Below are 14,788 nucleotides of genomic sequence, written 5' to 3'. Positions count from 1 at the left end.
TAATAAGAGACTTTTAATTCTCATTTTGTTATACATTTTATTTACATGTTAAGCCGTTTAATTAAAAAATAACAAAAAAAGAATACACACATTCCTAAAGTTTGTACATATAGTGCAGATTAACATGTAGTGAGTACAGGATGTTAAGATCCCTACGTTATGTTGGGGTATTTTTTTTTTTTTTTTTTTTGATGTTATCGCGGGGGATATCGGGAGTAGAGGTCTGCAGCATCCAGACCTGAGCAAAAGATTTGTGGAATACATTTCCAATAACCGGCGGCGAGCTTCGATGTTTGTACATTTCAAGTATCGTCAGAGTTCATCTTGGTTGTATTGACGGCTGACATCATGTTCTAAGGAGTCGGAAAACGTCTGCAGAAAACGAGGAAAGAAATGCATGGCTTTTATGCTGAAAATCCAAACGTAGCTGCATCTACCCCTCTTCTCATTTCTCATTTCCTTGCATCTCTTCTTCTCAGTCGAGGAAGAATCGAGGATGTGACGAGAGGCAGAAACTTACACTGACATTTTGATTTGCCGTGAGCACAGGTGGGATCAAGGACGGTTCCATCACATGTCCCAGAAACCCCTGACAGGGAACCAGCATGCGCACTAAAAGCAGGACCTTCCCCCTAAGTGGAACGTATTCGTGATGCACCCGTGATTTCCCTACAAGTCAAAACGTCTGCTGCCGCCATTTTCTCGCTCACAGCTCCTCGGCTTCGTCTTTTCTCGAGGTGCATTTTCAGAACTGAGACGTCAAACGAGATCAATGTCTGGTGTCCCATTCCCACAGAGACACAGAGGAATAAGAAGAGGCTCAAGTTTACATTCAGTACATCCACATGAGAGTTATTTTCTGTCTCATCAACCACGGGACCCACAAGCAATTTAATAGAACTACGACTAATTTTTAGGGGCTGTTAATGTCTATGTTAGATGCCCAAAACCTTTGTTCCCCCCTTTGTCCTCAGTTGTGTTTCCTTCAGAGTTTTGTTTGTTTGTTTCGTGCAGACTGCTGATCGGCTCATTTTAATTTCTTACAGAAAACTGAATTGAAATACGTCTCATCTGTGATAATTTACACCAAACTGGCACCGACCGTGTGTCTCGAGTGCAAAGAGGCCGTTCCTCGGCGTCACCTCTGCTATTCTAGCGTGTCCAGTGTCTCTCCTTTAATTAAACAAGCACCAAACGTACACAGTGATGGGAAGGAAACCAGCTCCCGTTTACGTGACCTGCAGGACTGGATTTCGGATGCAGCGTTTCCTCCGCAACTTTGGGGCCTATTCACACCTAGAGGTCACAACAGTTACAAGGAAACTTCTTAAAACTAAAGAAAGAAAAAAAAAACAGGATGAGCTAACGTATTAGGACAAAAAAAAAAAAAAAAAAAGTTGTTGGACAGTCTCTATCAGCGCTGGACAATCCCAAGCAATACGTGACATCTTCCCTCCGGGGCTGCTTGGTTGCCACGACAACAGAGACAGCGATGGCTTCTTGGCTCTGCAGCTCAGAACTACGTTTCCCATGGTCGCTGTCCGCATTGCATATTTGCAACATCCTTGAGGTTTGAGTGACCAGCCAGCGTTTGTACAAGTATATGTGTGTGTGTGTCTGTGTGTGTGCGCGCATGTGAGAGCAGTTCCCAGGCAGTGTACTGTGAGTGAAGTGTGTGTGTGTACGAGTGAAGTGTTTGTGTTTGTGTCTGTGCGCGCTGCAGTCCGTCTACTTCTCGTCTTCGTCGCCTTCGCTCATGCTGCTTATCGACGCCGACGCTCCTTTCGGGGAGGTGGGAGGGGAGGGCCGGGCGTTGTGCCAGCGGGAGGGGGGAGAAGGGGGCGAGGGGGAGCGCAGGGGGGACAGTTCGCGGGGGGGACTGTTGCAGGGCGACTCCCTGGGAGACAGAGCGTAGGACAGCATTCGACCGCTGCGCTCCTGAAACACTTGTTTCTGTAAACGGACACAAGAGGAAATCGGTGGCATCACATTTTGAGACATTAAACGTCGTGTTTTGTGCTCGGATGCTAAACATCGACTGAGTAAAACACGGTTTAGAGTGAGAATTCACTTTTGAACCTGCTGTCTGACGTCACTTACCCATGTCCCATCAGGCCCAAAAAGCTCGAGGAAGTTGCCAATAAACTCTCTGGATTTCTCTTCCCATTTCTGAATCAGGTCGTGACTTTTCTCCTCCACGCGGTAAACAAAGTGTTTGCTCTTCTCCTCCACCGTGCGGACCTTCTCCTTCATGCGGTCCACCTGGTTCTGTAGCCGGTACTTCTTCTCCTGAAGGGATCGAAGGCAGCAGATGAACACATGCTTGACAAAAACAGAACCCAGGTGGAAGAAATAAAAGGAAAATAATTATCTTAATCTAAATGAGAAGTACCCATTTAAGATTTATAACCCCAATATAAGGCCTTAAAAAGTCTTGAATTTATTTATTTATTTATTAGCACATAAGTAAAAAAGAATACTGAACAGATCAATAAAATAGGAAAGGATCCAGTATTTGTCAGGTGGACCCTCTAAATGACAAACATTCAGCATAAACAATTAATGGAATAACACAAAACAAATCCAAAGAACAGCTAGTAAAGAAAAAGAATTTATAATTTATGAGTTTATTTTGCATTGTACGTCTTAAATTACATTTAGTCAAGTCTATTTATTGCAGTGTGACCCCCATTAACATAGGCCTATTATCTTTCTATTCCTCATCAGTGGAGCCCACCCCAGGGACGTCCTGAGATGATAACTGAACGACTAAATTTTGTTACTTTCAAAGTAAATCTGGGTCCCTGATTTTCCTTATTTTTTTGTTTTTCCAGTGCCTAAATTTAACCCATAATAGTCTAAAAAAAAGGTCTTAAAAAGTCTTAAATTTCACTTGTTCAAACTTGCAGAAACCCTGTAAGCGGAGGAGCAGTGTCATTTAATCTGATCACATGTGGCTGCATGAGAAATTAAAGGGCCAGCGTGTGTGATTTAGTGACATCTAGTGGTGAGGTTGTGAAGAGAAACTGCACGAGTTTACACGCAAAAGGTCCTACTGAGAGCTAGTGTTTCATTTGGAAGAATGGTGGCACAAAAATGGCAGCTTCATGAAGACAATTTGTTCCATATGTTACCTCGTTCTAAGCAAGTGAAAAATAAATAAATAATAATAACATAGACTGTATGTAAATATGGACTGAGTGTCCCCACTTCCTTGCATTGGCCAAACAGATGCTATATTGATGACACGACCACACTTCCTCCAAACTCTCTCGCATTTTCATTTAATTAATACTACGCTCTACTCCACCTCCACCAGTTACAAAGAAATGCTGGATTATGCACTCTTAATATTTAAAAAAAATAAATGTTTATACAACTCTGGTGGTCGCCATTATGTCACATCCTGTTTCTATAGTGTCAAATAACTAACTTAAACAAAATTTATCAAAAAAAATTACTCTTGATCATTATATTAACTACCTAAAATGACAGAAACCATCCTTGTAAAAAAAAAAAAGAGTTAGATGTGTATTATGGTTTTGGGCCCAAGTCCCGCCCATTAGCACGGAGGGGGTGGAGCTTATATGACCTATACTGCAGCCTCCAGCAACCAGGGGGAGCTCTATTTGTTTTGGCTTCATAATAAAAATAAATAATATGATAAAAATGTACGTTGCATAAAAAGAAGACTGAATGTCACCATCTTGTTTTTTTTTTTGTGTTTTTTGTAGCCAGCCAAACGCAGGTTGTAAGACTTCCTTCCACGTTGGATTCATTTTTGGTTTAAAATTATTACCCATTGGTACTTCTTACAGTGCTTTATTCAAGCTGGTAGATTGTGATAAAAGTCATAAAACATAATTAAGGAAACTAAGGGGATACAGCATTAATTGTTAAGCTAATAGTAATGCTGATGTCAAGCTGGTTTTGCTCTTACGTTGATGTAGCTGACGTTGAGCTCCTTGGCCGTGTAGCCTCGCTGGAGGTTGCGCCGGGCGTAGACGTCATAGTCTCTGACAATTCTGGTAATTATGTCAGAAGTTGAGATTCCCTCTGTCCGCTGTGTGGGTACAAACATCCCTGGTATACACGCATAGCAACACACACAATTTGATGAGTGCCTGAGGTACATTTTAAGAGGAAGTGCAGACAGTCGCTTTCATCGTGGCGCACTGACCTGCCTCCTTGATGTGTTTATAAACGTCCTCACTTCCTGCTGAGGAGTATGGGATATCATCGTGAGCCACAAAATCGATCTGAGAAACAATCAAAGGACACGTACTGCATGGCAGAAAACACGGCACTGGTAGACGGACACGGGGCAACGAAAAGTGAACAGAAGGTTTTAAAGTTAGACTTTTGCAAAGATCACAAGGGTTGAACACGACGCACATGTGTCTAAAAACTGGGGCCACAAAATGTCTCATCTTATCTTATCATGGCTCCACCTGATTAACGTCTCTTTTTACTAATTATTCACAACTGGCTGTCTCAGTTGTTGCTATAGGTGTCATTGCACCCATTACGCTAATTATACGATATGTACAGAGTGAGGAGTTGAGTCAGTTCAATTAAATTTTATGGATATAGCATCACTTACAATACAGATTGTTCCAGCCTGAGACCCCCAGAGCAAGTACTAAGGCTCTGGTGGCAAAGGATAGATTGAAATTTAATATTAACAACAGCACGGGGGCATAAAAAACGTGAGGGGCGGAGCTTAGCTGGAAGCAAAACATCTCAAACACTGTAGCTTGTAAACGGTGGTTAGCATATTTCAATGGACTGTTTTGGCAAGAACGGACGGGGAAAACATATATTTTAGAGAATATACTAATCTCTGAGATCGTGAGTGTTATTTTAAATTCACCGACTCCTACACTCCCACTCACTGGATGGACGATTTGTCCAAAGGACGACACAGAGGGAAGGAAGTCTGGTCTGTCTTTATCAAGTGAAGCCTCTCCAACAAAGATATTACAAGAAGTAAGTGGAACCACAGTGGAGGGTAACGTAGTAAACACACAACCAATGCTGTGTTAGCTAGCCTAGTGGTTAGCATTAGCATTGACGTGTAACAAGAATCCCCCAAATAAACACAGAACACATTTTATGTGTCCAAAAAATAAAGGTTGGATTAGTCTCTCTAGTAGAACAGATTTTCACTGTCCTCTCGCCAAAAAGAAATTAGAGAAGTGAAACAGAGAAAAGAACGGAAGAGATCTCTCCACACAGAATAATAAAAAAATATGTGGATAAAAAAAATATACTGAATATTCAGCGTATTTTATAAAACAAAAGACATAAAGTTCTCCAATCAAAGCAAATATTCAGTGTTGGGCCTAGATAACACCTCCGTTCCTTCCAATATCTGTTTCCCTTTTCAGTGTTGTGTCTCAGGGAAAATGTTCTCCTTTCCATGCTATAAATTTCTTCAACTATTTCTATCCAATTGTTGGACCCTCGCTACTCAGCCATTTTCTGGTTGTTGCTTTTTTGCTACCTACCTAGTAACTGTAACAAGTATCTGTCTTGTTTATTTAAAATTGTGGGGATTCCAGATTAAAAAAACATTACTGGCGAGCGGAAATGAAGAGAAAAGACTGGAGGCATGTAGACGTCATATGCATGTGTCACCACTGTTTGTTTTATCACTCTCAGAGACAGAAGGGGAAGACAACAAGTTGTACGCTCTGTCAATATTGACTTCCCTTCTGAATCACACTGCCTGCAGCATTTGACTGATACTTCATCGGGTCTTGTTGCTTTGGAAATGTGTCTCACACCTAAACCATTTTCATGCACGTGGCTCCAACAACCTCACAAACACGCACCTTGTGTGTCTCCAGGAAGTCAGGAGTGAGAGTCCAGGGCGCGTCTCTCAAAACCTCGTCGACGTAGCGGCAGTGCCTCAGCGCTTCGTAGCGCTCGTGCTCCGTCATGACCGTGAAACCCTTGTACTTATGGGTGAGCTCATCGCTGCACACTGTTCCAAGGAGAGGAAACACAGATAAACCTTATCACTTCAACGTTTTTCAGGCCATATTAAACTCGGCCTGGTGCTATTTATAAATATGCATTATTATTATCATTTTGCATTCAATATTAAGCTATTCAAATAATATTTAGGTTCATATATTAGGGTAGTAGGGTGGCCGTGCAACTGACATAAACATGAACATACCCTAAATTGGGATGTGTTTGTATGTAATTGACAGATAAAGTGTGTTGTGATTGGCTCAGCAGCGATAGGGGCGGGGTCTACTGTGTACAGGAGGCTTTGATTGACAGGTCTCAGCCTCCATTTATCCCTTTACTAAAATATGTTGGATTCATATTAATGTGTATTTCAAGAAAATAAAATTTGTGGGTTGAAATTAAAATATATATAAAAAACGTCTAATCAATCAAAGATTCTGCAACGTCCCTGGAGCACCTCTGTGGACCTCTTAGGGGTCGTGGACCCCCCCTGTTGAAGACCTGTGTTGTAGACCATAGCGTTGGGACTGTTGGGAGCATTTCTTACCTCCTACTATGAGGTAGGTGTTGGGAAAGAGGTTCTTGGCCTGCATGAGAGCACGAGCGTGCCCAGAGTGGAACAGGTCAAAGATGCCATCGGCGTAGACTCTGACCGGCCGGTCCACTGGAAACACACAGCAATACAACACAAACAATCACACAAACTGAAAGAAGCGGTTAATATAACCTCGAAGCATTCGCCTCAAAGGGAGATGACGAGCGGGGTCTGATAAGCTCACTTCTTTCTACCCCAACATCCCAAAATTATATTCGTTTTCAGAACATTTTGCAAAGAGGTTCTCTCACGTGCAGTAGTTCTCTAGTAGAATTGAACACATCACTGGACTTCCCTTCTTTATCAGCTTTAATAAAACCTCTGTGGCGTTTACACTGCAAATGTGGGTCAAACTCATGTTTGATGCCTCATGTCTCTAATGTGTGTCACTTCAAATGTGGCCCAATGTGCAGAGTACAACACCTTTACACTACGATTTATCTGCTGCCTTTAATGTTTGCTGCCATTTTCAGAAATGGCTGAAGGGGATATAAAATACATGATACATTATTTTTTTTTCATCACTGTATAAAATATCTGTGTGGATGAATATAACTGGTGGTACCGAGGGCACATGTCCGTCCAAATACAGTCAAGTCTGCATATGTTCGGACACTGCAGCAGCTTTTTCAGCTGTTTACCAAAACGTTTTATAGTTGCAGTTATATAACGACTACATACTTAAAACTGTGGACTGTAATTTTCCAAGTAGCCACGTCCAAATTGGAGGAAAGGCACGGGAATTAAAACCCTTTCAATCCAGCGTCCAATATACTTCAAGAGAAGACTGAACTAAACTAAAAAAAGATATAAACATACAAACATATGCACAAATCAGGCATAACATTATGACCACCTTTCTAATATTGTGTAGGTGTCCGTTGTGCCTCCAAAACAGTCCATCAGAGAATGGACGTGGGCCTTCTGAAGGTCTTCGAGGGGAAGTTGTGCTCTGTGGATCATCCCACTTGATCCATCTAGTGAAGATGGTCAACATCTTGTGCTGCTCTTCGTGTTTATCGAGTTGTTCCTAAAGTGTCTGAGTGTCATTGCTATGGGGTGTCTGGTCTGCTCTAGGTGGGTGCTACATGTCTAAGTAACATCCACATGAATGAATACCAGGTCAAGGTGGTTTAAATGTTATTTACCTCTCCTGCTAGTGGTTTTAATCTTGTGGCTGATCGGTGTATGAACACAATTATACAGACTACAACCTACACAATACATACATTTTAAGCTGTAGTGGTAGCGGCAGAGGTAGCATGAGTAGGAACAGAAGCATTGTAACAGAAGTTGGTTCACAGTTAGCATTAGCAGCATTAGCATTAGCAGAGCAGCAAAAATAGTTGAGGGAATGCGGGTGAAGGTGAAATGGATAACCATCACAGCTGCTGGAGAAGAACCACGTGGGATGAAATGGGAGAAAGGAGGAGGAGGAGGAGGAGGTGGAGGTGGAGGAGGAGGAGGTGGTGGAGGTGGTGGTCTACCTGGGGTGCCTCTGCGGGCCTGCGCGATGGTGAGTTTCTCATGAGGCGCGCGACAATCGCAGCTGGTCTCCCTGGCAAAGATGGCAGGCTCGGTGAGAGTCTGAGACAGAGAGATGGAGCGAATGAGGGAGACTGATGATACATTTTACAAAACACATAAGAGTCCCTCTAAACAGAAATCCTTGAACGGTACACAACCTGCCTCCGCATCCATCCCGGTTACAGTAACCTCCATTAGGGCATTGACCTTAGCTCCATGTTGGAACAACAGAGTGTTATTGATCAGCGGGTGTGCGTGAGAATACGTTTACTTCTTTTACTGAAAGAAATTCAGGACGGGACGATTGATATGATGTCGAAGGAGCAGCTCACGACGCTGGAAAGAGAAAAAGGTGACGTGCATAAGAACAATTAACAGCTTCACCAGACAATAAGAGGCACGAGCCGCGATGAGAGCTTGTTAGTACGAGTCGAAGCTGTATCAAGGTTAAAGTGTTGCAGTGCGAGCCTGCCATCTGTTGACTGCAGGGAATATTCACTGCATCTCATTCACACGGGTGAAAGAGAACCGAGCAGAAAGCTGTGGGAGTGGAAGAGGAGGAGGAGGAGGAGGAAAACATGGAAACAGGTTCGGTCTCTGTGGACAAGGCAAGGCGCCTGACGTCAGTGTGTCTTCTAGGAGCAGCGACGTAGCCGGAGTCTGGCGATAAGTGTAGGTTTTCCATTGAACACAGACGAGGACAAACCGATGAACATACAGCTCCAACACAGAGCTGGAGGAGAGAGGTTTAAATAAGCAACAATACATGGGAGGCACAAACCCAAGTGGCGTTTCTGAATGGGTTCCTCCTTTCCAATGCAGTGAAGCAGAATGTGTTTGTGGTGCTCACATTATCTTAAAATAACTCCAGTGAATATGTTTGTCTCTGCATTAAAGCCAAACAAACACGAACAAACATCAGTATTTAACGGCGGATACATTCTCGCTGCATTTTGGATCCAGGGGTGTTTAATTAAAACATAAAGATGGATGTCAAAGCAAGTAGAGCTCCCCCTGGTGTCTGACTGCAGTATAGGTCATAAGCTCCACCCCCTCCATGTTACTCGGTTCAAAATAAAACACTAAAATAGACGCCAAATTCATTTTTCTCTAGGATGGTTTCAGTCTTTTTAGGTTGTTCATATAACATGGATGCATGTTCAAGCTTCAAATTCTTGGATATGTTTTGTTTTAGTTCGTTATTTGATGCTATGGAAACAGGATGTGATCCGAATCTGGCTCCAGAGTCACAAGATGGTGCACGAGATTGGCCCAATGCAAGGAAGTGGGGGCGCATTGTCCATGTTTATATACAGTCTGTGGTTTAAAACAATGGAGGAGACACTTGCATGAGGGCCAGACTCCAGTTTACTTCGCTTTTAACTTCGGATTTTTGGATACAGCAACACTGCTTTATGGTAATTTCTTAGCATTCTTAGCATCTTAGCCGTTTTTTAACAAAGGGGAATAGAAGGTTAACCAAATCTATGCTTTTACATCCAGGGTTCTGGTCACATTTTATAATAGTTATAAAATTAGCTCCAGATAAATGGAAAATACAACCAACGTGAACAGAATACGTGTTTCCTTGGACATTTGGGCAGACGTAGAGACTATTCTGCAGCCAGAACGTGTCAGCTAATAGACTTTGCTAGGTTTTCAGTTTGAATTAAGAGACTCTGCGAGGATGCACTTGGACATTTGTGTGCAGCAGAGGTGCAGAAAACTTTGCCACGGGTTAAAACGCTCCTGGTTAGCTGCAGTAGATGAAGTGCCTTTTAATTTCATGAGCTGCAACAATCAGCAGCACTTTAGACGTCTGGAAAATGTTTGGTTTTAGCCTAAAGTAACAATGTGAACAGTGTGCGAATTAAATTGTTGCCGTCAGCAGCCACTTCATCGTCCTGAGGGAGCATCCAGCTCTTCAGCCAGGATTGATTTGAGAACAGAGAGGTAGCTTACAAATATTCAACACACAGAGCGGCTGGTAAACAAAGTGAGTAGGAGCACAGGGGCCTGTCGGGATGAGGGGTAAAGCCTGCTCTGGCACAAGCACAAGAACATCTGGCATAAGACGGATTAAAGCTGGAATAAAAAAAAAAAAAAAACAAAAACACAAAAAAGGAGGGCAGAGGACGACAATACAGTATAGACTGGAGGAGACGCAAAATGGAGAGTTTGGAGGGACACAGATGGATGAGAAAGAGGAGGGGATCCGAACACAGGAGGCTCTCTGTGCTCACTGCGGCAATGTCCCACGCTACGACTCCTTCTGCGCGTAAAACCCTTTCTCCTTATGGCGGCACGCAATGTCCACTCAGCACTATGAGCATCTCCCACAGCCACATGCTGTAGGGGATCTGTTTCGTAACAGGGGAGGAGGAAGCAGGACCCTTTGTCTTCCTCCTCCTCCTCCTCCTCCTCCTCCTCCTAGTGTCACACACACATACACTGCAAGGACAGAAGAAAACACACAAGCACAGGCGCCCTACCGTCCGCGGATGAGGGCAGGTGTGTTCAAGCTCCTCCATTATTCCCAAAGACTCATGGGATGCAGCGGTGGCCCCTCTGTTATGTGACTCAGCATCAGTGAGACGATGCCTCTCTCCTCACCACTCTCTCTTTCTCCTTCCTCTGTCCCCCCCCCTCCTCCTCCTCCTCGCCCAATCTCTGCTCTCCCTCCTCTGTCTGGCCTCTCCTCCTCCTCCTCCTCTCTGATCCCCCTGCGGCAGAGAGGAGACGAGGTCTCACTCTTCTGCTGTTTCCCGGTGTCACAAATTGACCTCTACCTCCACGTGTGATGAAATAGTTTCTGTTCTGTTATTTTAATTTGACGCTGCTTCAATGCGGACACAGATATTCACCGGTGGCAAAAACAAGAGGAGGAAACAGGCCAGGAGTGAGTCTCAATAGACGATCTCTGGGTGTTCGCAGCTCTCTCCATGGCGACGGGAAAGAGGAGAGAGGGCTCCAAGGAGCAGCCAATCAGAGGCCGGCTCCAGCAGCCCAGCAGTATAACCTGTCAGGATTGGTGGAGCGGCCCATAGCGCCATCGGTGAAAGATGGCACCGAGTGGTACAGTCCAGTGACCGGCCAGATAGTTGATGGCTATGAACCAAGAGTGGACTATAAATTTGTACTTTAAGTAATAATTTATAAGTCTGCAAACGGACCAGGATGTAAAAAATAAATAAAGGTATAAACCAAAACGAAACAGAAAGAAATCCCAGCGCCTTTCTGACATTTATCTGCGCACTATTTTGAGTCAGACTACACCTCAAAAAGTGCAAGTCCGTTTGGAAATTAAACGCGTCAAACTACTCAAACTGGTAACAGTTGAGCAACAGAACAGGAAATTCCTGATTTTTTTTTTTTTTTTTTAAAAAAAAAAACAAAAGAAAAATAAGAGCATATTACCTTCAGTGATCCCCTTCTGCAACAAAGAGGAGCGACAGCTGCGCAACAGGAATGCGTTCTGACGCGCCGCTGCTTCACCATTTTGCCCAAAATAAAAATAATAAAAATAATAACAAAAACAAAAAATAAAAAAATAAAATAAAAAAAAATAAAAAATCTGACTTCTGTCTTATTTTTAACTGTTTTAGTCTAAGGCAGAAAGTTGTATTGTTTGTGCTCCGGCGCAGCGGGAGAGTGAAGCAGAGAAACTGCGGCGCTTCTGTCCAGTCTGGTCCAAAGGACGCATCAGATGATCACTGCTGATGAGCTGCGACAACTGTGAGCCACAGACCTCACAGCAGACCTCACAGCAGACCTCACCACTAATAGGCTATTCACTCATGAACCATGTTTCTGTCATAGTGCTGTAGATGATGCACTAGGAAATCCCAACACAATCTGAATGAAACATGTGCATCTTAAAAACTTAAATAAAAAAAAATTGGGAGGGAACAAAGATTATTTTTAAACTCACACACTTCATGCTGTACACAACTTTTACATTTATAGATATGAAATTACTGCTCCTACAGTTTCGGATCAGATGAATATGGAGATGTGGATGTATAGAGATATGTCCATGGATTCAGGCTGAATGATCACATTGATTTAAGGGAAGGCTAAAGAAAATAGACTGTTTGAGTCAAGGACAAAACAAGCTTTGTGCTTTCATTACTGGACGCACTGTAGTGTCAGTGTGGCCCCAATCTGGCACGGACATCTATTGTGCCCTGTATAGACCCGCCCGGTTGCTATGGAAACGAACTTCATCAGGCTATACAGGGCACAGACAGTAGTGACTTAGAAAAAAAAAGAAAAAAGATGGAGGATAATGACCTAGTGCTATAATCTGGGGATAAATAAAAATGAATCCCACACTAAATCTTTCTTTAAAACTTCATAACGATTCTACAAGTATGATGTTTTGTCATTATTAGAAAATAAATGCAATGCTTAAGTAAAGTATACAGCATTAATTCTATGCACGTTTTATGTACTTATTGTTAATGTTACCTGACATTTTGTCAACAAGGACTTAATTGTATTTTAATTAAAGATAAAATCTAAATCTATATATATATTCAGTAATATAGTAAATTATCTACCAAGGGGTTGATTACTAACCTGTAGTCGCTGCTGTAATTTGTTTTTAATCGGTCTAATTTATGTTTTATTTCAATGTGTCAACACACGGTAAATTAGCTCCTGTCAGATTCACTAGACTTCTACACTCTGCCTTCTAAGAAATTATCACACACCCACACACATCACATAAACTCACATAAACTAAACACACACTGACACAGACTTTTACTGCAGGTGGACATCTCATTGCCATTTTGCACCCAAATGTATATATGGTATATAATGTTCAGTCATTTTCACTTCTCATGTAATTTGAACCATTCATCACCAGGTTTGTGTGTCTTTTATTTAAAAATAAAAATAATTACATATATATTCCAATTCTATGTTGTTATTTCTATGTTTCTTATTTTAACTGAGCTTTTCCACTCAGTCTTATGTCGTTGTTGCCTGCTCTGTGCCCTTAATTGCCCTCTGGGAGAAAATAGATAATTTCTCTCATTCTTGATTCTATTATCGGTTTATTAGAAGAATTACGGTAAACCTGTTTCGTTTCTACATTGCGCAACACTGCCACCCAGTGGACAGACCGGAAGCTGCGGTGTAATCCTATTGGCTGACGTCGCGGGCACGTCACTTCCTGTATATAACTTTCCCCGGGAAGGGGATTTGGCGCGAGCTGCTCTGTTGTTGTCGCCGCATTTTGAGCAGCTGTCATTGAGGAAAAAAGGACAGAAAAACAGCACAAAACTACAAGTTATGGCTCCCGTGTCAAACCCGGACAAAGACACGGACCCCGGTGAGTCTTCGACGAAGCCAGCTAACATGTTAAATGCGTTATACTTTCATAAAACACCCTGCTAACCGGCGTCCGCCATTAAATATCAGTGTGTCTTTATGTTGTCGGACTAGCTCACAGTTTAGTGTTTGACTTTAGGTTTGCCGTCAAGAATATGAATAGATAGATGGGTAAATAAGAGATAAAGGGAGATATATTAGCTGTAGTGCGCCGCCATTGTTGTCTGTGTAAACCGTCTTGTGAACCGTGCAGCCTGCTGGGCCTTTTGTAACATATATATCCGAAGATATATCTCTCAAAACTTGCAACCAAAAAGCTAAAATCGGAAGATGTTTTCGTAGCAAACGAGCCAGTGCAGCTGAATCAAATGAAATGTGGTAGCAGCAGTGGAGTATTTGCAGGGAGAGCTGTCATGGTTGTACCTGCTGCTGCTGCTGCTGCTGCTGCTGCTGTGTAGTAGTAGTAGTAGTAGAGGTAGTAGTAGTAGTAATAGTAGTAGCAGCCATAACGATGTGTCCGTCTCCTCAGACGATGGGAGTCTGGCCAAGTCTCGCTCCAGGCGGGAGAAGAGGGAGAAGGTCGGGAGGAAGTCTGCGCTGGAGCAGCTCAAGAAAGCGAAGATGGGGGAGAAGATCAAGTATGAGGTGGGGAAAGCCTATATAGCCCTGGAGACTGCTTCCGTTCTGCTGTTTTTATTTTACATGTCATTTAGGTAGGTGATGTGCAGCCTAAGCATCCACCAAACGGCCTTTCTTTCAAATAAAGTGAAAAAATAAATGATAATAATAGTAAAAAAGGGAGCAAATAGTGATTTCCTGCGTGGTTTAAGTGTCTTAGAAGTTTGTTTGGTTAATAATATAAGAATTAGAAGGTTTTATTTGGTACATGCACATATTTATTATATATGCAATGCAAGGTTCAATGGACAAATACTGTAAAAACAGCAATAATAGCAGTAATTGCAGTTTGCAACAGGATACATAGGGATGGAAAAATAACAATGATAAAGAGTGGACTGTGTAAACGAAAAATAAGATTAAAAAATAGAATAAACAATATACAAGTACTGGAACATTTGTATGCACACAAGGTAGATGGCACACAAGGTAAAAAAATATAAGTAACTGAGAAAAATAAAATTGGAATAAACAAAATCACATAAAATATAAACTGTAAACTTAAACTTAGTGTAAACTTTTAAGAAGCAGTCATGTCTATAGTTATTATATAGTCTAAATTTTAGTGTTGATTGATCAAAATTAATCAATTAATCAACATCTATTTTATCCTTGAATTTTCATGTATTAATCCGAACCTTTGCTGCGCACGTCTCTGTAACTTTA

The 14,788-nt window shown here is 42.2% G+C and overlaps 2 protein-coding genes across 6 annotated transcripts in view; one reads left to right on the top strand and one right to left on the bottom strand.

Annotated features, from left to right (window-relative positions):
* Positions 1–168: 168 nt before the first annotated feature.
* Positions 169–11,669, bottom strand: LOC124995511 (choline-phosphate cytidylyltransferase B-like). 2 transcript variants are annotated; one of them, XM_047567901.1, is made up of 8 exons: positions 11,522–11,669; positions 8,065–8,164; positions 6,530–6,646; positions 5,838–5,989; positions 4,181–4,259; positions 3,941–4,083; positions 2,101–2,289; positions 169–1,953 (listed from the first exon to the last, which is right to left on the bottom strand). In XM_047567901.1, the coding sequence occupies exons 1-8, from the start codon at positions 11,600–11,602 to the stop codon at positions 1,729–1,731; spliced, it is 1,086 nt and encodes a 361-aa protein (XP_047423857.1). In that variant the 5' UTR covers positions 11,603–11,669; the 3' UTR covers positions 169–1,728. The 2 variants fall into 2 exon arrangements, with proteins under 2 accessions (XP_047423857.1, XP_047423858.1); XM_047567902.1 differs by lacking the exon at positions 11,522–11,669 and adding an exon at positions 10,597–10,797.
* A 1,614-nt stretch (positions 11,670–13,283) lies between these two features.
* pola1 (polymerase (DNA directed), alpha 1) overlaps positions 13,284–14,788 on the top strand; it is a 68,640-nt gene continuing 67,135 nt past the window's right edge. For all 4 annotated transcript variants that reach the window (XM_047568622.1, XM_047568621.1, XM_047568620.1 and 1 more), the window contains exons 1-2: positions 13,284–13,445; positions 13,974–14,089. In XM_047568622.1, coding sequence (XP_047424578.1) covers positions 13,406–13,445; positions 13,974–14,089 — 156 coding nt within the window. In that variant the 5' untranslated portion in view covers positions 13,284–13,405. The remainder of the gene's footprint in view (positions 13,446–13,973; positions 14,090–14,788) is intronic.

Source organism: Mugil cephalus, chromosome 18 (genome assembly GCF_022458985.1).
Source record: "Mugil cephalus isolate CIBA_MC_2020 chromosome 18, CIBA_Mcephalus_1.1, whole genome shotgun sequence".
In the NCBI taxonomy this organism is placed as follows: Eukaryota; Metazoa; Chordata; class Actinopteri; order Mugiliformes; family Mugilidae; genus Mugil; species Mugil cephalus.
Note: the sequence above shows the minus strand (reverse complement) of the source record. Positions and strands in the feature narration are given on the sequence as shown.